Below are 22,461 nucleotides of genomic sequence, written 5' to 3'. Positions count from 1 at the left end.
ACTTGGGAGGCTGAGGCAAGAGAATCACGTAAGCCCAAGACTTGGAGGTTGCTGTGAGCTGTGATGCCACAACACTCTACAGAGGATGACATAGTGAGATTCTGTCTCAAAAAAAAATTATAACCAATTATCTTAAACATGTGACAGCTCTAGTTACAAACAAAGAAATAAACCAGCAAGGAGAAGTCTAACAGAAATTCTACCCTTTAACTCAATCTCTCACACTTTTTAATTTTTTATTGCTTCCATTCATGTCATCTTATGCTAGCTATCATGCAAAAATTACTCCAATGGCATAGTTAGTTTTGGTAGGTGTGTCTTTTAGTCTTCCTACTCAAGATATAAGTGATATCTGCATTGTTATTATAGCAATGGAGTATTTTATAATTGGGTATTTACTGTCACCAGTCAGCTGTATACCTTCAGATGGTGCCTTACTGTTCATTAATGTCCTTTAGTCTTTTCTTGAAGATTGAAGGCTTCTTCTAATAATTTTTGTAGGAGAGGTCTGAGAAAGTCTTTATTTCTCCTTCATGTTTGAAAGGTTTTTGTTTGTTTGTTTCAGTTTTTGGCCGGGGCTGGGTTTGAACCCGCGACCTCCAGCATATGGGGCCAGTGCTCCGCTCCTTTGAGCCACAGGCGTCGCCCATGTTTGAAAGATTTTTTTTGCAGGATGTAATAGTCTAGGGATAAAGTTTTGTTTCTTTCAGGACTTTGAATAAGTTCATGTCCCTCTTTCTTGCTGAAGGGCTTCCACTGAGACTTTTGGGATTATTCTATGTGTGACAAATACATAGATTGAATCAACAGTAGAATTAAAGGGCCATTTAGGAGGCTTATTATTTTAAGAAAGAGGTGATGAAATTTGGACTTAAGCTGGTGGCATTAAAATTGTAGAGGAATGGACAATCTATGCTGTACCTTGGTAGTAGTACCCAATTTTCTTGAGTGCATTTAGATGTGATATATTGAAATAATTTTATGATAAATTATAATAAAATTACAAGAATCCTGACAGCTGATTAAAGAACTATTTGCAGAGTAAATAAATAATACATGTATAGAAATGTGCACGCTCTTTTTTCTTCCAGTTTCCACTCTTGCTTTATATACCTGAATGTATAAATATATCCATGTTTTTTCTGTGTATCTTTGGAATAGTGGGATATCACATGTACAAGGAAATAAACTGGAAGTGCTTTGTCATTGATATATCTTTCAGACTTAATAATTCTGCCTCTTGAATATCTTAACTCATGCTCTCTATGGTTTATAGAACACTAAAGTTCTTATTTCATTAGCAACAACTACAATGACCATTTATTTAATATACACAATGGGCCAGGCACTGTGTCAGATGCCCCGCACATTTTATTTCTAGTTCTCATTTAGAGTGTACACAGAACTATCCAGTTTTACTAAGAGAAGAGACTAATATGTTCAGTGAAGTTAAATAACCTGCCCAAAGGTAGCTACCTCGTACAGGATGAGGCCAGCAGCCAAACCCTTGTGTATTTTGCGGTTATAGTCCCAGGACCTTGGACAGCAACTGACAAGCGTCAACGTTGAATAAATACATGGCGTCTGAATGAATACTTCTATCTCTCTCTGCATCTCTTTGCTATTAACGATTCACATTCTTTGCTCAAAAATGTGATAAAATTTTTAGAATAAAATAGACTTAATAATGAGCAAATTTGAACTCTTTACTTCATAGTATTTAACATGAGGTTATAATGTGGTACAACATAAAATCCATTAACAAACAAAACCAGTATGCCAGAAGGGTGAAACTGAAGAGCCATCTCTTTATTTGTGCTTCCAAAGCTGTGTGTAACCTAGCATGTCTTTAATGTTTTATTATTTTTTTTTCTTGAGTTCATAATGTAGGAACATGAATTCTTTGCATTTGCGGGGGGGAGAATATATTGTTATTTGATTCCATCATTGTTATTACTTTTTAAATTTGGCCCTAGGGAAGAAAAAAGATGCTCTTTAAAATTATCTATAAATTTGTTAAAATATGTTGAAGTGAAGCTGAACTCAATTAATAGGATAAATTTGAACTGAAAGCCATTGAGACTTCAGAGTTGAACCCCAGACCAGTTTTGTTTCTGATTTTCATGCCTTAATTACTCATATATTTTTCTTATTTTTGTGCTTCTTCTAAAGCCAATCAATACTTCAGAGCCTTATTTTACTCATATGAGAATAATCTCTAAAAATATGATTAGGGTATTGGTAGCATCATTGTAAAGGGAAGAAAAAAAAGTATTGCTTGAGGTCAGATGTTTAAGAACAGCCAGAAAGATGTCTCCACAAAAAAATAAGAACAAAATTATCCAGACACATTGGCTCATACCTGTAGTCATAGCTACCCAGCAGGCTGAGGCAGGAGGATCACTTGAATTCAGGAGTTCAAGGCTGCAGTGAGCTATGATGACACCATGGGCCACTGTATCCCAGCCTGGGCAACAGAGTAAGAACCTATCTTGGGGGGGTGGGATGAAATAAGAAAAAAATAAATCAAATTTTAAAGTTTTATCATTCATTTATACTTACTATACAAATTTATGTCATTTTAAGGGGTGTGGATTCAAAAATAAAAATGGTAGAAGTATTAGTTCTGAGGAAAGTTAGGGACATAATTATGCTCTAGAGAACATTGGCTTTAGGAAAAAAGACAGAGCAATGACGAAATAGCATGTTTTATAATATTCTTGTTTTTTAATCTGATAAACACTTTCCCCAGAAATACCACAGATGGCTGGTACCTCTATGCTGATAGTTCCAATGGGAAATTTGGTGACACAGCTGACATTCTCACTCCTGTTATTTCACTCACGGGGCCCAAATGTGCCTTGGTGTTCTGGACGCATATGAATGGTGCCACAGTCGGTTCTCTCCAGGTACTGCTTAGGAAATAATGTTTTCTGGATTACCCTTATGAAAATTCATGCTGCATAGCCTAGTGTCATTAAAATATAGTCTGTTAATAAATTAAAATGGACAAGTACCAACACTTCACTAGTTTCATTATGGTATGATTGAGTAAAAGCTTTAGCAGGATTGGACGTGAATCACTAATATTTAATTTTTACTCTAATTTATTACTGTTGTCTATTCTGAGGCCACAGCTTCTGGGTAATACTATTTTATGGGTGAGACATACCACGTAGGTTTCAGTGTCAATGATCTGAGTATAGGACAATCAAAGGAATATATACACTTTGGAATACTTGGATGTGTATTTGTGCTGCCTTTGATGGTAGGAGGGATACATTCTGCAATCATCTTTTTCAAATTTTTGTTCATTTGTTAAAATAAAACAGTCAAAATCACTAAATAGTGCAAGAATAGCACAGTCAACCCAAATACAATCTGTACTCAAAGATCCTATTTTTTTTTTTTTTTTGCCAATTACTCCCGTAATTTTCCTAATACAGTGGAATATCACATATTATACCCAGTTATTTCTTTCTAATACCTTTAAGCAGGAATACTTCCTGTTCGGTTTGTTGATCATTTCCTCAGCTGTGCAGGAACCTGTTAATTTAACAAAGTCCCATGATTTATTTTTGTTGTTTCCGTAATTTCCACTGAGGTCTTAGTCATAAATTCTTCTCCTAGGTTGATGTCTAGAAGAATTATTCCTGTGTTTTCTTTTTTGTGGTTTCATGCCTTACATTTAAGTGTTTTGTCCAGTTGGAAATAATTTCTGTGAGTGGTGAGAGAATGGACCCTGTTTCATTCTTATGCGTATTGTTATCCAATTTTCCCTGCACCAATTATGGAATAGGGCTGGTTTTCCTCTGTTCCTGTTGTCTGCTTTGTCAAAGATCAGCTGATTGTCTGTGGATGGTTTTCTATGTGGGTTCTCTGTTTTGTTTCAATGGTCCACGTCTCTATTACTGTGCCAGCACCACGCTGTTTTGGTGACTATAGTCTTGTATTTAACAGTACAGTTTGAAGTCTGGTAATGTGATGCCTCCAGATTTGCTCTTTTTGCTTAAGATTGCTTTGGCTATTTGGTGTCGTTTCTGGTTCCAACTGAAACACAGAATCATCTTTCTAGATCTGTGAAATATTATGTGGTATTTTTATGGGGATTACATTTAATCTGTAAATCATTTTGGGCAGTATGGGTTCTTTAACAATGTTTTGCTACCAGTCCATGAGTGTGATATATTTCATTTATTGTGTGTGTAATCTGTGATTTCTTTCCTCACTGTTCCGTAGTTCTCTTTGTAGAGATCTTTCAGTTCCTTGGTTAAGACTATTCCTAGGTATTTTATTTTCTTTGTAGCTATTATGAGTAGTATTGAGTCTTTATTTTGTAAGCTAAGACTTTGCTGGATTTATTGATCAATTCCAGGAGTTTCTTGCTTGAGTCTTTGGGGTTTTCTAGGTAATATGATCATATCATCAGCAAAACCCCAAAATAGTCTGACTTCCTCTCTCACAGTTTGGATGCCCTTAGTTCAATTTCTTGTCTCTGGTCTCTACCTGGGCCTACAGCACAATGTTGAACAGAAGTGGTGACGCTGGGCGTTCTTGTCTTGTTCTAATGCTTTGGGAGATGCTTTCAGCTTTTCCCCACTCAGTATGATGTTGACTGTGGGTTTGTCATATGTGGGCTTTAAAACTTGGACATATGTTCCTTATATGCCTAGTTGTTGGGGGTTTTTGTCATGAAAGGGTGCTGGGTTTTGTCACATGCTTTGTCTGCATCTATTGAGATGGTCATTTGGTCTTTGTTTTTGCAGCTGTTTATGCAGTGAATCACATTTATTGATTTATGTATGTTGAACCATCCTTGTATCCCTGGGGTAAAGCATACTTAGTCATGGTGGGTTATGTTTTTTATGAGCTGTTGAATTTGGTTTCCCAGTGTTTTATTGAGAATATTTGCATATATTTATCAGGAATATTGATCTATAGTTTTCTTTTTTATAGTGTCATTTTCTGGCTTTGATGTCAAGGTGATGCTGACTTGATAGAGTGAGTGGGGAGGATTCCCTCATTCTCAATGTTATAGAAAGATTTCTGCAGATGGGTACCAGATCTTTTTTGTAGGTAAAGTTTGCTTATGAATCCATCTGCTTGAGGGGCCTTTTTTTGTTTGTTTTTGATGGAAGATGCTTTATTGCTGCTTCAATTTTGCTGTGTTTCATTGGTCTGTTCAGCAGTAGTGTTTCTTGAATCTCAGGAGGTTGCCTGTTTCCGGGAATTTGTCCATTTCCTTTGCATTCTCTAATTTATATGCCTAGGAGATTTCTACAGTATTCAGAGATGCTATTTTCTGTGGTGTTACTTGTAATGGCTCCTTTTTTCATTTCTGATTGGGTTTGTGTGGGTCCTTTCCCTTTTAGTGTTCATTCCAAATTGTCTTATAAATAGAAGTTTTTTGTTTTGTTTTTTTTTTTTGTAGTTTTTGGCCGGGGCTGGGTTTGAACCTTTCACCTCCGGCATATGGGGCCAGCGTCCTACTCCTTTGAGCCACAGGCGCCGCCCTGATTAGTTCTTACAATGACTTAACAAAATGATTTTGAGCAAAATGTTCACTACAGACTGTTTTATGTTTTTTATTGGTAAAATGAGAATTAGAGCCTGGTATGTTTTGTGGTTAAGATTAATGGTATGAAATATGCTTTCAGTTTTTTCAAAATTAAATTTAGTATTAGCCAAAAAATTACAAAATAATATGAAACTTTATAAGTAATTATAAAATATATAAAATGATGATATAAATTGTCCTTATATTTTTTTGTGGATCTATGAAATAACCTTAAACGTTTCATTAATATGTTACTTGAACTTTTTTTGGATTTAGTTATTTGTATATATTTTGGTGTTCATACAAAGAAGTCTTTTTCCCATACATCTTCCAATATCTTTCATAATGATTTTATTAATTTGTTTAGAAATTATATTTTCTTGACTTTGGTAATATACTGGATTAATTTAGCATGTTTTAGCCCTCACAATTTGATGGTATCTTTGGCAGCCACATGTTACTTCTTCCATCATTCTGGAATCTAGTTCTATAAAAATAATTCATCTGAATTTGATTTTCAAAACAGCAAAGGAAACCACTAAAAGTTATCTTCATTTAAAAAAGCCAAAACCTATACAATCCTTTATCTGAATAATTCTCTGGATGCCTAAATTGTATTTTTTAAAAAGTCGTGTTGTGAGATGATTAAATAAACCATCTATGCCAGTTATTTTACAATGTGAAATAGTTCTGCTTTCCCCATAATGATCCATTACTCTCTTCATGGCTCATTTTCTGTCATTATAAAGAAGAGACAGGATAGTTTGTCTTCTGCGAGTAATCCAAATTCTCCTTTGGAGTTAGGCTGCAATACTAATGAGGATTTGTTAATCTCAAGACTGTTGGGGTGGTGCCTGTGGCTCAGAGGGGTAGAGTGCTGGCCCCATATGCCGGAGGTGGCAGGTTCAAACTCAACCCCGGCCAAAAAAAAAAAAAGACTGTTGGGCAGGAAGCTCTTACTGCGGCAGCAGGAATTCATGCCCACTCCTACAACCTGTCTCTGCTGTTACAATTAAACAGGCTCACATTGTAACAATACTGCTCTACTGAATCCAGTGGAATGAGGAAGTTCATTTTCAAAAGACTGCTTTAGTAAGTGATTCTGTTCTTTTGACCATACAAATATTATTAAATATATGCAATGTCAATTGTTACTGCTGTCAGGTTTTTAAAAAGCCAATGTAGTTGAGTTCTTAATTAAATGGTGCCCAGGTACTTTAAGACTTTACTGATAGTCCTATGCACCTTTATTGCACAAACCATGGGAAGTCCCCTGGGTTCATAATGCGTTACAAGGAACAAAGGCATCTAATGAAGAATGTCTGCACTCTTCTCTCAGGGACTTGATGTTGATATTAAAATCCAAAATGTAAGATGACTAGAAAAACTCTATATGTGTACTATTTCTCAAGGTGAAATAATTCAATTTTTTTATTTATCTTTTCAGGTACTCATCAAGAAGAATAATATCACTTCTAAATTGTGGGCTCAAAGTGGGCAGCAAGGTGCACAGTGGAAGAAAGTAGAGGTGTTTCTAGGAGTTCATTTGCACACGCAGGTTTGTCATCCAGCAGTTCGGTGACACAGGGCTCATTTGTTTTTCTTTCATCCTATCTTCTTTCTCTCCAAGTATCTGGGGTCCGCATGCCCTTTTAAATGTGTTCGGTGTGGACAGACACGGAACTTAACATTTCACAGTGTGTTTTCCATAGTTCTTTACAATTCCAGAATGCTCTACTTTCTTCGGATTAGAAATCCATACGTTAGGAAGCTTTAATTTGAATAATGACCTTCTTCCTGTCTCAATCAACTTCCCACAAAGCAAGACTACCTCTCTCGATTTTGCAAATATTTTCTCAGAGATTGTAGAATAATCAAATAATTTTGAACTTGATTAAAAGGGAAGTCTTTTGAAAGCACATTCCATTGCTAAATCTATTATAGGTAATAGATTTACCTAATTTAAAAATGTTTGGGGGAGGGCACAATATTGGATGATGCTATATTTGTCCTCATTTAAATTACAATAATATTAAGAGGATGAGACCTATGTATATCTAACCATTAAACCAAAGTAGTAATAATAGATTAAAATGTTTAAGCTGAAAATACTGATGTGCCAAAATATTTGGTAGGGATTTTATTTTTTTATGGATTATCAAGACAAAAAGAACTCCATAGCTGGCAGTTATTTTGGAAGATGATACTTGGCTGTGAAGATTTGTTAAAATTTGGATAAGCAGAGTGAGAACACAGAGTCATTTACATAGGGAGAACATTTTCCTCTTAGTCTTACTTCCTGGGGCTTAATTCTATGAATTTAGAAGTATTTATCTCTTGTTAGAAAGAGTGGAGATCCTTGGTAAATGCTGTACTTCCAGTGCCCTGGGAAGAATGCTGGGATGTCATAGCTCACAGCAACCTCAGGGCTCGAGTAATCCTCTTACCTCAGCTCCCCTAGTAGCTAGCTGCAAATATAGGCATGCACACTACACCTGGCTAGTTTTTCTAGTTTTTAGTAGAGATACAGTCTCGCTCTTGCTCAGGCTGGTCTTGAACTCCTGAGCTTAAGCAATCTGACCACCTCGGCCTCCCAGAGTGCTAGGATTATAGGTAAGAGCCACTGCGCCCAGCCTATTTCCAGTTTTCTGTATGTGAAACAGGGACAGCCAAGTCAGCTATAACTGTTCAAGTAAAAGTATCTACCATTATGTCCTTTCTCTGATAAATCAGCCACTCTCAACTCCAATGGACGCACTGTCTGGATACAGCTCTATGCCCACTTCTTGGAACGATAGATACAAAATAAATCACATATATTTTTGCTTCTGACTGAAATCCAGTTTTCTTATGAATCACTTATAGATAATTTAGTATATAGATAAGAAATAAGGTCAACCTGAAGAAGTAAAAACCAGCCAGTGATTTAATAGCCTTGCACAGAATGAGATTTATTATTTGGAAGGATTCCAACTGTTCAGCCTCCGAGGTTTTTAAACTGAAGCAAGAAGAATCTCCAGCAAGAACTTATGGAAGATTCTGCAGCTGCCAACACAAGCTTCTACCCCAGGCAATTAATTCTCAACTAGTTGTGTCCACATAGAATATTTGTGTAGCAAAACCATGTTCCAAGTAACATTAAGGGGGGATTTCAGGAAGTGGAATCAATTATTAATTTAGCCTTCCTGACATTCTAATTTTTCACATATTGAAACGTGAATACAGAGAAGTCTACCCGTGTTGTTTGCACCTTAAAGCTAAATACTAAAAATTTGTGAACCTTTCTATTTCATGCGACTCATTCATTTTTTTCAGTAAAAAAATTCTTATGCGCCTAATATGAGCAAAACATATTACTGTGCACGCTCCGTGGGTGGTATAGTGATAATCCCACTGCAGTGTCCATGATTCTTCCAGCTTTTCCAATACCAGACCCTTTGGCCTCAGAAAGATGATTCCCTTTGCCCTGAGTGAAAGTATATTATTAAAGATTGTGTGCTGAAGCAGCCCAAGGAAGTTTGCATAGTTTTATTTTGGAATGCTAAAGTCTAAACAAAATCTTTCATTATATGATGCAATATCCTAAACAACATATATATTATTGTATTGCATCATTATAATAATTTTTTTAATCAGAACAGTCACAGACATAACACTAGGTGGTATTCTATGACTTTTTTAAATATTCACACATTTTGTTTTCATAATAGCCTTTGGAGGCACATATTATTATCTCCATTTTACAGATTAGAATATAGAAGTCGGGTAACTGCTTCTACTTATGTAATTACAATATGGCAGAGATAGACCTGAAAAATGGGTAGACCTTCCACAAGTTCACCATCCAACTGTCTCCCACATTTCCTTCCCAAATTTTACAAGTAATTAGCTCTGACTTTATTTTACCTGAAAAAATATGCGTCATAATTGCTTAAAAAACATTTAATCACATTCAATATTAAAATCTATGGAATGCTAACCGACCCTGTATGGAGCATTGAGACGATGATTTCATCATTTGGACGTGGTAGGAAAATGAGATTGTAGCTGGAGGATGGGAGACCAACAAATTATTAGGGAAACATTCATTGCATTATGTTCTTTCTTTCTTTTTTCTTTTTTTTTTTTGAGACAGAGTCTCGCTTTGTTGTCCTTGGTAGAGTTGCCCTGGCATCACACCTCAAATTCTTGGACTTAAGCAATTCTCTTGCCTCAGCCTCCCAAGTAGCTGGGACTACAGGCACCTGCCACAACGCCCAGCTATTTTTTAGAGACAGAATCTCACTCCTAACTCAGGCTGGTCTCCAACTCCTGAGCTCAGGCAATCCACCCGCCTTAGCCTCTCGATTGCTGGGATTACAGGCTTGAGCATGTGTCATGTATTTAAAAGTTGAGCTATCCAAATAGTGGAGTATCATTTTTAATTTTGCATATCAATGTTTTCCCAAGGCTCAATTTCCCTTGTAAGAAAGTTGTAGTCTGTGTTTTTCCTTCTAGTTTCACCTCTTTTTAAGCACTTCCCTGCTCCTTTATCTTTCAAACTTATTTTTCTTTCTAGCTCATCTGCTATGAAGAATAATTTATTTCTTTCATACGAATTCAGCATACAGAAACCATTGTAGTTTTCTTTGATAATAGGAGAGGCATGATTACAGTTATTCTTTCCTCTTTATACTATTGTATAAAACACTCAGGTTCACACAATAGCATAAAGGCAGAGCACATCTTAGGGAAAGACTATAATTACTTCTTTTAAGAAAAAATAATTGTCCAGAGTTGGTCTAAAGACATTGAGGAGATTGGGAACTGTAAATATTTTGTACAAAATCACTGCAAAAGTAAAACTGTGCTTCTCGTTAACTCATCCCTAAATGTTCTAGATTTCCTTAGAAATATGTGAATATTTTTATGGCAACATATATATGCATGTATGTGTGTGTGTGTATATATACACACAGAGAAATTTAATAAAAATAATTAATTGCACAAAAAATCTGAAACTAGCTAGCATGGTTATTTATGTACCCCATCCAGAGTTCCTTGTTATTCCAAGAAGTGATATTGTTACAAACTGAACAATGGAATTTCTACAGTCATCAACAACTCTTCCTACTCTCTGTTCTTTTTGATTCTACTTAAGTCCACATATGTGGGAAATCATTGTCCAGCAATACATGTGGGATACATGTGTGAGGATTCTGTTCATTACATACATTAACCAAAGGCAACTGAAAATCATTTCAATTCTAATGATATGGCCAATTTAAAAAAAAAAAACTTACAGCATTGAGAATGCTATCTTTTAGCTTTCAAATTGTTGAGGTGATCGTATCTGGGATATGGTCAGAATTGAGCAAAATAAAAGTTATACTTGTTATCTTCTTTCTCTTTGTACTGAATGTCCCGTGATGACATTCTACTTCCAGGTGTGATGAAGTGCTAAGATATGACCTGGTCTCATTTGGGATGTGATAGCTGGCAGAGGTGGCAAGTTGAGTTGGTGACTCCTGGCCATGTTCTGGCCCCATATCCTAAAAACCTAGGCCTGAAGCCGTGGTGTTGCCTTTCCCCACCTTCTTAGGTATTGAGGATGACCCAGATCTTGAATGACCTTCAGATTCCTGGTCACTTTCATCACAGGAAAATTCTTTTTATCAAATTCAAACTTGATATACTTAATGTTTAGTGTTTGCCCAAGTTTTGAATCTCTTAATTGACAGCTCAGCTCAATTATAATTGCCTTTTCCTATTTTTTTTTTAACAAGATTATCTTCAGGGCAAAACGTGGTGTCAGTTACATCGGTGATGTAGCTGTGGATGACATTTCCTTTCAAGATTGTTCCCCCTTACTCGGCCCAGACAGAAAATGTACTGCCCAAGAATTCACATGTGCTAACAAGCACTGCATTGCAAAGGACAAGCTGTGTGATTTTGTGAACGATTGTGCTGATAACTCAGATGAGACTACTTTGATTTGCGGTAAGTAAAGGGGTTCTATTTTCTTTCTTCGGCTTTAACCCTCTCAGCCTTTCCTGATGTGACTTTTTTCATTGTTGAAACATGGAGTGTATATGTATTGCAACAGTGAAGACAGATAAGGTGCTTAACAGTATAAATGCATCCCTTTCTCCCCCTCAGCAATATATTTATAATCACTATAAATTAGTTGTTGGCTTCTTTTGTGTGTGAAGTAATTGGAGACAAATTGGAAAACAGGTGTCTTCAAAACATGGAAATAATTATTTACCATGTGAAAAAATTTTTTTGGAAAAAAAAATAAAGACAAGCAAAATAATTATCAAAGCCAGTTCACATAGGGTTGGTAAGGTTGATAAACCTCCATGCTTTGATGTTTCAAAAGATTGTCAGTTCTCTGTGTAAATTATCAGATGTGATAAATTGTGAAAAATCTAATTTAAAAAATCTATATCCTGATAAATACCTGTTTATAAAATAGGCAAAGCAATCTCTCCAGAGAGACACATGTCACCTATGTAATGTTGTAGGAAATCAACCCATAATAAACAGCACCTATTAAAATATCTTTCCCTAAATGAGCCGTATGTAGTCATTAGGGTAACCCTGAAAAATTGTGCAGCAAAGACTAATGTTGCCTCATTTCATTGCAAATGATGTGAACCCAAATTTGTCAGAATGAAAGTTGACAGATTATTCCACTACTTCTTATAATAATTTCTGAGCTAGAATATTCCAGTTAGATTGTATTTGCTTTTTGACGCCAAACCTGGAAGGTTGGTTGGATGGTTCTATATAATATGAAGTTGCAACTTCAGTGGATGGAGCTCATGTTTCTATAGAACGTTTAATGCTCAAATCCCTTTTCCACTTGATCTTCATGAAGTAAGTAGGATGGGTCTTATCAGAACTTTCTTTTTTTTTTTTTTTCTTTTTTTTTATTGTTGGGGATTCATTGAGGGTACAATAAGCCAGGTTACACTGATTGCAATTGTTAGGTAAAGTCCCTCTTGCAATCATGTCTATCAGAACTTTCAATAGATGAAGCGGCCAACAAGAGTGGGTTAAAATTTTGTCAACGTTTTAAACACCAGTACTGACAGAGGTGGCCCTAGAATATAAGTGCTTTGAGTTTTGATGCAATATTTTGCCCTAGCTACCATACCAATTCTGTGAAAAAACAATCCTTAAAAAAAAGGTTACATGTTTTCACCATACATAAACGACAAGTGTTTGAGATGACGGGTATGTTCATTTCCATGATCACTACACAGTGTCTTGAACCACTGTGCTGTACCCCATACATGTATGCAATCACTCTATCCACTAAAAACAAAACTTACTGTCTAAAAAATTATCAAACTTGAAGCCCTATTTATGTCATATGACAATACATTGCTTCAATTTTGGATTTTTTGTCATGTTCATTGTTATATATCTCAACCAAGCAAAAATACTGGCTCATCTGGAATTGTCCATTAATATTTATCTTTACCTTATGAATATTTTCTGCTACAGTTTTACTTATTTTCTGCATCAAATGCTTCTATATTTTCTTCATGGCCATTTTTATGTAAATAGCACACAAATCTGTTGGGTTAACAGTTAAACAAGGTACAGAGAACACTTGAATTTATTTGTAATGTTTCCAACGTATCCCTTTCTCAGACATACAATTTAATGAAATATTTTTAAGAACTTAATTATCAATTGATTTCTGGCTAAAATTTTCTTCACTTTGTTAGGCTCTAAATTCATGAATATTTGAGAGAGTTTTCTATCTGTGTTTGAGGAAGAATGCTAATATACTAAAGAGATGAGAAATACATTGAGTATTGTCTTGGTGGTTCTTTTGTTGAAACCTAAAGGCAAAATTAATCAGAGGCTAAGTTCTACCTGAAGGTGCTTTTTGGTGAACTGATTGATAAATCTCTTTGTTTTAGTTTTGAGTGAACATATTCTTAGTAGTAATAACAGAGCAGGAAAGCTGAATGAGTTCCAAAAACTGAATAGAAAAAGAAAAGTTTTTTACCTCCTAGGATAAACAAATAAAAATGTTAGAATGAACTTGAACTTAGCATTGCTTCTCATTACAAGGGAATGATTTCTTTTTACATAACATTCCTTATTAAAAAAAATTCAACTGTATTCGCAATCTACTGATCTTAAATGTTATGTTTTAATTATAGAGTGGCTAGAAATCTGCTCTATGAATTATGAGTGGTATTATTATCCTGCGTATGCTCTAAACTTTGATGCTCTAATTAAACCCAGAAGAATAGAAAGACAAAATTAAAGGAATTACCATAGCAACGATTTTCAAAAGTATAGCTGGCAACCAACCAAATGTCTGGGCTTAAATTCAAGTCTTTGTTACTTGTTTTGTTTTGAGAATTCTAAGTAGAAGATTGAACATGTATCACAACTCTAAAAAAACTTTAAAAATGCGATTAAGTAGAAATGTGCCATCTAGGAAAAGCAGAAGAATGAAAGAAATGAACTCTTTACTAGACTCTCTTTGATTATGGAACAGAAAATAATCTTTTATAATACAAGAGTACCTGGTGCTTTATCTTTCTGTAGATCGGTGTAGACTCAAAGCAAAGTCTGTTAGAAAAAATGAAAATTTTATTTATGGTTTTGCGATCTGAATAACATTGCTAAAATGTAGGACATAGTCAAAGAAAGTGATTTATGTATCTATAAACTCTAAAACTTTATTGAAACATAATTCTGCCATTGTATGGAAAACAACCATATATCTTTTTGTTTCTGGACATATTCTAGTTAGCGTATTTATTGTTAATACATAATTCAAAATATCTTAGGCATTATCAAATAATTTAATTCTACACTGTTATAGGTGAGGAATCAAGATATTTGATAAACATAATTAGTCAGTAATGTGAACCTGTTGGGTATATGTAATACTTTTTACCAACTAGATGCCTATTCTGTTCAAGCACACATACAATATTTACTGAGAAACAAAAAGGATCATATTTTTAAATATTAATAGATTTCTATAATTTTATGGACTAAAGTCATACAGAATATGCCTTTTCAATTAGGCTGGAAGTCCATTATGAGACATTACCTAGAAATCTCAGTTAGTTAGGAGAAAAATACTTTGAATAAACCATATCCCAATAAACATTTGCCACAGGTTATGTTATGCATTATTTGGATTTTTTTAATATTTAAAGACATTATTGCCTTTAAAGATTATTTGGATCTTTTTTCTATATTTAAAGACAAATCTATTGCCTTGAATAATTATAGTTGAAACCAATCAGTTGAAGATGCACAGTAATGAAATAGAACACAAATCTGAGATAGAGAAGATTCATAAAGTAATAAAATTTGCAAAATGCAGTCACAAAAAAAGACAGAGAAAATAAAAATGTTAAAATTGCTTAATAGATATTTATTGAGGAGTCATTATATGTCAAGCAATGTTTGAGATGTGTGGTATATACATTATTAAATGAATTGGAAAAACATCCTATTCTTCGTGAGCATATGCTCTTGCGTTAAACAATGTATTGTCTGCTCTTTTTTCAACACACACAGAGAAATAATATACAACCACATACAAATACATATATGCATATGCAGGATAATGCTAACACTCAAGAAAATCATACAGATTGTTAGAACGTGATCAGTGCTGAGAGCAGAATGTAAAGTAAGGGAGATTGTGAATGGAGCAGAGAGGGAAAGTTGAAATATGAATATTAATTAGCATGGCATGGATAGGTCTAGATAAAAAGGTATTTAGGCAAATTTTTGGAGGAGCTTTGAGACGTCTTGTTTTCCTTTTAAATATTATTTGTTATCGACATCCCAGTGGGTATTTAGTAGAATCTCATTGTAGTTTTAATTTGCATTTCCCTAATGAGTAATAATATTGAGCATTTTTCTTAAGTTCATTGCCATTTGTTTGTCTTCTTTGAAGAAATATCCACTAAAGTTATTTGCTCATATTTTGTAGGATTGTTTATCTTTGGTTTTTGAGTTATACGAGTTCTTTAAAATTCTGGATATTAAACTATTATCAAATTTATGCTTTGTAAGTATTCTCATTCTGCAGGGTGTCTTTTTATGATTTTTACTTTTACTAGACTTTATTTTTATAGCTGATTTAAAGTCAACAACATAATTAAGTGGGAAGTATATACAGAGATTCACATATCCCTTGACCCCATAACCCACAGCCTCACCCTGCTGACAATGGCCCATATAGTAGTGGAGGAATTCCTATCATCAGCATGCCTACAGTGACTCATTAACACCCCAAGTCCGTAGTTTACATCGGGTTTCATTCTTGGTGTCGTATATTCTATGGATTTTGTCAAATAAGGAAGGAATCAAAAAATGTATACACATTTTAAGAAAGGAAATAACTGTGTTAAAAATTGTAATACTATATAGTAATAACAAAAGATGAGCACAGGTCATGTTTGGGCACCACTAGTAATTGCAAAAGTCAAGTATGACTTGAGTGTTACAAATGTAATGTATTTCTCCCTTTCTTGAAATGTGTATACATGTCTTTGCACCTTCTGTATATAGTAATGTGTATCCTAGTATCCTACAGAGTAGTTGCACTATCCTAAAATTCCTGTGTTCCACCTTTTCAACTCTCTCCCCAAACTCCTGATAACTGATTTTTAGGGTAACCATAATTTTGCCTTTTTCAGAGTGTCTTCCATAGGTAGAATCACATATGTGTTGCCTTTTCAGATGGCTTTCTTTGACTTAGTGATATGCATTTAAGTTATCTCCCTGACTTGATAGCTCATTTCTTCTTGGGAAGAATAAAGAATAAATAAAGAATAAAAGAATAAATAAAGCCTAGTTTTGGCCTTTATGAATAAAGAATAAATAAAGAATAAAAGAATAAATAAAGCCTAGTTTTAGCCTTTATGAATAAAGCTCTGTAAGCATGCTTATGTAGATTTTTGTGTAGATGGAAGTTTTCAGTTCATTTGAGTAAATATCCAGGAGCATGATGGCTGGCTCATATGGTAGAGTACTTTGATTTTGTAAGAAACTGCTACACTCACTGCTTTCCAAAGTGACTCTACCATTTTGCATCCCCCCCAAGCAATGAATTAGAATTTCTGTTACTCAACATCTTTGCCAGCACCTGGTGTTATCAGTGTTTTGGATTTTTGTCATCTTAATAGATGTGTCATAGTATCTCATTGTTTTTTTTTTTTTTTGTATTTCCTAATGACATCTGATCTTGAGCATTTTTTCACATGCTTAGTTGCCATCTGTATATGTTCTCTGGTGAGGCCAGATTATTTTGTCCATTTCCTTATCAAATTATTTCATTGAATTAACAATCCTTTCTCAGATGTGTTTTTTGCAAATAATTTCTTCCAGTCTGTAGCTTATCTTCTGATTTTCTTTACAGTGCCTTTCACAAAGCATCAGTTTTAATTTTAATGAAAATTGTGTATTAATTTTTTTTTCATGGATTGTGCCTTTGATGTACTTAAAAAGCTATGGCCATAGCAAAGGATCATCTAGATTTTCTTATATGTTATTTTCTAGAATTCTTACAGGTTAGTATTTTGCATTAAAATCTGTGATCCATTTTGAGCAGAAGAGTATAAAGTCTTTGTCAAATTCATTGTTTTGCATGTAGATGTTCAGTTTTTCTATCACTATTTATTGCAAAGACTATCTTTTGTCCATGGATTTTCCTTCATTCTTTTATCAAGTATTAGTTGGCCATGTTTTCATGCATCTTCTAGTCTTTGTATTCTCTTTGATTGATCTTTTTTCTCTCTGCCATTGTGATTACCATAACTGTATGGTAAGCTCTGAAGTCAGGGAGCATCAGTCTGGTGCTTTTGTTGTTTTCCACTATTGTGTCGGCTATTCTTGATCTTTTGTCACTTTGTATCAACTTTAGGATCAGTTTGTGAATATCCACAGATTTTAGGATTTTATGGATTGTTAAGATTTTATTGGCATTTCATTGAACATAAAGATAAAACTGGAAAAAATAAATATATTTACAAACTTGAGTGCTTCTAATCATGAACGTGGAATATCTGACCATTTATTTAGTCATTCTTTGGTTTGTTTTATTATAGCTTTTTTTTTTTTAGCTTTATTCATATATACCTGATGCATATTTTATTACGCACATACCTGAGTATTTCGTTTGGGGATGAGAGGATGCTAATATAAATGGAATTGTGTTTTCAGTTTCAAGTTCCACTTGTTAATTGCTGATATGTAAGAAAGCAATTGACTTTTGTATATTAATCTTGCATGTTGCAACCCACTATAATTGCTTTTTAGTTCTGTGATTTTTTTCCTGTCAATTCTTTTAGATTTTCTGAATACATAACTATGTCACATGTAACCAAAGATATAGTTTTGTTTCTTTCTTCCAAACTTGTATAACCTTTACCTTTTTCTTGTTTTATATTGTACTAGCTAGGATTTATAATGTGATCCTGAAAAGGAGTTGTCAGAGAAAACTTCTTGCTTTGTTCTTGATCCTAGCCAAAAAAAAAATAAAAAGCTTTCAACTGTGATATTAGCTATAGATTATTCTATAGCTATTCTTTTTGAAGTTGCTGAGAGTTTGTGTCGTAAACAGGTGTTGGGTTTTGTCAAATGCTTTATTTTCATTTTGCTGAGTTTTTTTAATCATAAATGAGTGTTGGATTTTATCAAATGCTTTTTCTCACATAGCGATATGATTTTGTGATTTTTCTTCTTTTCTTGATGTTGATCTTTTAATGTTGATCTAGTCTTGCAAATCTAGAATACATTCCTCTTGGTTATGGTATATAATTGCTTTTTATAAGTTACTAGATTTGATTTGCTAATATTTTGAGAATTTTTACATCCATGTTCATGAGTGATACTGGTCTTTAGTTCTCTTTTCTTATCCATAGGTCACTATAAAAGGGTTGAGACCGACTGTGTTATGATTCATTATTTCACTTCCAAGAAACACAGTTGACCCTGTCCTTTCTGGTTCACCCCAGCAAGTTTCAACATGCTCAGCTTATTGGTGTTGCTGGGAGGGCTTCATCTGTTTTAATCCATGCAGATTTCATATTTCTCAATTTCTGTGTATCTCAAAACTTGCAAAAGCAATTGACTTGACCCACATGGAGGTTTGTTCTGGTTTTGATATTAGAGCGCTGATGTAGTAGAAGGACTGAAGGAGGATTCGTTCTCCCTGGTTCTATCTTCTATAAGAAATTGTAGAGAATTTTTCAAAACACTTTTAGGTTTGTTCTTTAGCATTTCCTCACTTTAAACTCTTGACTGCTTTCCAAAGTTCTCACAAAATTGATTCTGACATTTTCTGCTTCCATTTTGATGTTTCGATGGCTGAACAGAACTCAGAGCTGCCTCCCATACCATTTGGCTGATGTCACTCCTGATTTTGCAGGCTTCCCACCTACGAGGTCTGCAATATGGGATGCTTCTCACCCACTAAAATTCTTTTTGAGATGTGCCTTTTCCTCTAAACTTAATTACAGGTTTTTGGGCACATCAGACTTTTATTGAACTATAAATAATAGTCTGTCTAGGAAGATATTTTTCCTATCAGAGGTCTGAAAAATGGTGTTTAGCTCTACACTTAATTTAACTTTAACCTGAGCCCATGTCTTCATAGGGATTTAGTGGGTTTTTTTTGTTTGTTTGGGTTTTTTTTTTTTTTGATGATATGTTTTAATAGTCACACTTTTGATCAAATAAAGATTTTTTTCCCAAATTTTAATATCCCAGTATCTCTAAGCTATCTCTTAGCTCTCTTATATGTGTTTGCTTCCTGTTCAGTTCTTTTCCAAGCTTATATTTTTCTGTCTCTTTCTTTCTTTCTTTTTTTTTTTTTTTTGAGACAGAACCTCATTCTATTGCCCCATGCTCGAGTGCCATGGTGTCATCACAGCTCACTGCAGCCTCAGACTTCTGTGCTCAAGCCTTTCTCTTGCTTCAGCCTTCCAAGTAGCTAAGACTACAGATGCCTGCCACAATGCTCGGCTAATTTTTCTTTCTTTCTTTTTTTTTTTTTGGTGCAGTGACTTGGATGCAAACTGAATTTTTCTATTTTTTATAGAGATGGGTCTTGCTCTCCCTGAGGCTGGTCTCAAACTCCTGAGCTCAAGTAATCGCTCCACCTTCCTTGGCTTCTCAGAGTGGTAGAATTACAGACAGCAGCCAAGACACCCAGCCATGAGTTTGTATTTTTCTCATAGAATCTTATAAAATGCAGTGAGTAACAACCAATTTATTCTCCAACATTTTGCCCAGAAATATCCTCACACAAATTTGCAATCTAATTAAATACATTTTCTGCTTTCCGTGATATTTTAGGCAACCAGTTTATCAAATGTTATTATGTTATACAACACAGATCTCCGTATTTTCAATCTACTATAACAGTTCTCTATGCTACCTGTCATCTTGGCTGTTGCCATGGATTTTAGGTAACTTCTATGTCAGTACCCATTGTAGGTACTAACTTCCTTATAAGTCATCTATTTGACAATAATGTTGTGTAACAGATCACAGCAAAATTCAGTGTCAATTAAAAATCGTTTCTTATGGGTGGCGCCTGTGGCTCAGTGAGTTGGGCGCCGGCCCCATATACCGAAGGTGGCATGTTCAAACCTGGCCCCAGTCAAATTGCAACAAAAAAAATAGCCAGGAGTTGTGGCGGGTGCCTGTAGTCCCAGCGACTCAGGAGGCTGAGGCAAGAGAACTGCCTAAGCCCCCGAGTTGGAGGTTGCTGTGGGCTGTGTGACTCCACGGCACTCTACCACAGATGATAAAGTGAGATTCTGTCTCTACAAAAAAAAAAATCACCCTCTAGATGGTGAGGTTCTATGATTTGAGTTTATCAGGGTTTGATACCAAGTTGTGAGTACATCTTAGGCCTGATTCCTGTGTTTCTGATCCAACTATGTAGGCATGTTCTTTGAGCAAAAAGCAAGAACACAGAGTATAGATTCAAACAGGCAGGGATATGTCTATTTTCTGCTTGTGCCTGTTCTCTTTTATGCCTTCAAACACCTGCCTAGCCATGACCAGTCTCAGATCCACGTCCCCAAATCAGTGGGATGGGAAAATATACTCTGCCTAGACTGGGGAGAAAGAGGAGGAACGGAAAGAACATTTGATAAAAAGTAAGCGAAACTCGCAGAATTCATTATGTAATAGCAACCTTACTAAAGTTATTACAAATATTTTTAAATGCATTTTTCCCCTGTGGCATGAAATATTCTTCAAAATGTCATTAGCTTTTATGTCATGTCAATGCGAAATTTAATACTACTAAAAGTTAAACTCAGCAACTCAAATCTCGGTCCACAGAGAAATGGTATTTTTATCAGCGCTCAGGCCCCATCCCAGGCTCACTGCATCATAAGCTTTATTTTAACAATATCCTCAAGTGATTCTTATGTGCATTAAAATTTGAGTACACTGATCTCAATAACTCAAAATTTTGAAAACACTTTTTGATAAGGAGGCGGAGCTATTATTGTATTATTTCCTTATTAGCATAAACAAATATATCTGGATTGTAATCATTGGCAGTAATTAGTGTTTTATTTATTTATTTATTTATGTATTTTTATTTCATGATAGCTCACAGCAACCTTCAATTCTTGGGCTTAAGTGATCCTCTTGCCTCACTTTTTTGTTTTTTTAATAGAGACAGATTTTCGCTTTTGCTTAGGCTGGTCTCAAATACGTGAATTCAAACAATCCACGTATCTCGGCCTCCATGAATGCTAGGATACAGGAGTGAGCCACTGCACTCAGCCTAGTGTTTTATTTTTTAAATCATTCTATATATATTTTCTTGATACATTTAATTATTTCAAATGCATTCAATTCAAGATTTAGTGGGTATGTACGTACTGAGTACCTTCTCTCATTTGTCTCTGCAGAATTCTCTAATTTTCAGATAAATAGATGAATTTTAGGAGAGAAGGGGCTCTGGTTTGTTGCTGTAAGTGTTAATCTTTTAGTAAGAGTATAGGTATTATAAATATATATTATTTCGATATTATATTCGGCTCAGTGTTCTATCTGAAACATTTTTTGTCACTTCAGAGTTGGTGCTGAGTTGTGGCAGAATGAATTGGATAGAGTAGACCGCCCTGGAGGAGGGTGTACACTAGTGTCCATTGTGGGTACTGGGTATTGAAAACCACTGACCTAGATAATTGCTTTGTTCTTAGTCAACAATCATTTAAAATTTAAGCAAGTGTTTTTTAATTAACACTCACATTACCCGACATGTTAGTGCCAGATTTCCTTTTCATTTATTTATTTCATAAGCATTAGGCATCTCCAATATAAGTGGACCTGGAGCAAAAGCAAAGAAAACCCAAGATACGACATGAATCATTGTGAAGATCCTTGTTTAGTAGAAGCAATCAGTACATCGCCATTCACATTTCGTGAGAGTTAGAGTAAGTTCAAAGTGCTTTTATCAGGGAGTAGGGGAGGTAATTTAGTCAACCACAAATACTGATCCCCACGTGGGCTTTCGTGAAAACAATACACCACTTTGAAAACAACCAGGGTGTTTTCAGAGACTTTATTAACCATGGACTGTGAATAGCTTTTGTTTTCTTTGAGAAATTATGGTTGAAAGTAGGTCAGGTATCATAATGTTAAATAAGGCAGGCTCCCTGGGAAGGATCCACTGTCCTAAGTGTCAGGAATTCATTATTACAGGCTGCAGCAGCTGAGTGGGGCTCAGAACACACTCCCATTGTATTTCCAAAATTATCAACAGTGGTTCCTGCTGTCACTAACACACTGTTTTAAGTGACACATGTTAGGGTAACAGTCTCCAAATGATAAAATCAAGTAGTTAACAAGGGAAAAAAAAAACTATATGTGAAGGCCTTTTCTGCATCACT

General features: G+C 34.9%; 1 protein-coding gene across 1 annotated transcript in view; it reads left to right on the top strand.

The window, feature by feature from the left end:
- MALRD1 (MAM and LDL receptor class A domain containing 1) overlaps positions 1-22,461 on the top strand; it is a 513,794-nt gene that overhangs the window by 188,130 nt on the left and 303,203 nt on the right. Inside the window, exons 22-24 of the mRNA XM_053573250.1 lie at positions 2,753-2,909; positions 7,005-7,115; positions 11,323-11,536. Coding sequence (XP_053429225.1) covers positions 2,753-2,909; positions 7,005-7,115; positions 11,323-11,536 — 482 coding nt within the window. The remainder of the gene's footprint in view (positions 1-2,752; positions 2,910-7,004; positions 7,116-11,322; positions 11,537-22,461) is intronic.

The sequence above is a fragment of the Nycticebus coucang genome, chromosome 20, assembly GCF_027406575.1.
Source record: "Nycticebus coucang isolate mNycCou1 chromosome 20, mNycCou1.pri, whole genome shotgun sequence".
In the NCBI taxonomy this organism is placed as follows: Eukaryota; Metazoa; Chordata; class Mammalia; order Primates; family Lorisidae; genus Nycticebus; species Nycticebus coucang.
Note: the sequence above shows the minus strand (reverse complement) of the source record. Positions and strands in the feature narration are given on the sequence as shown.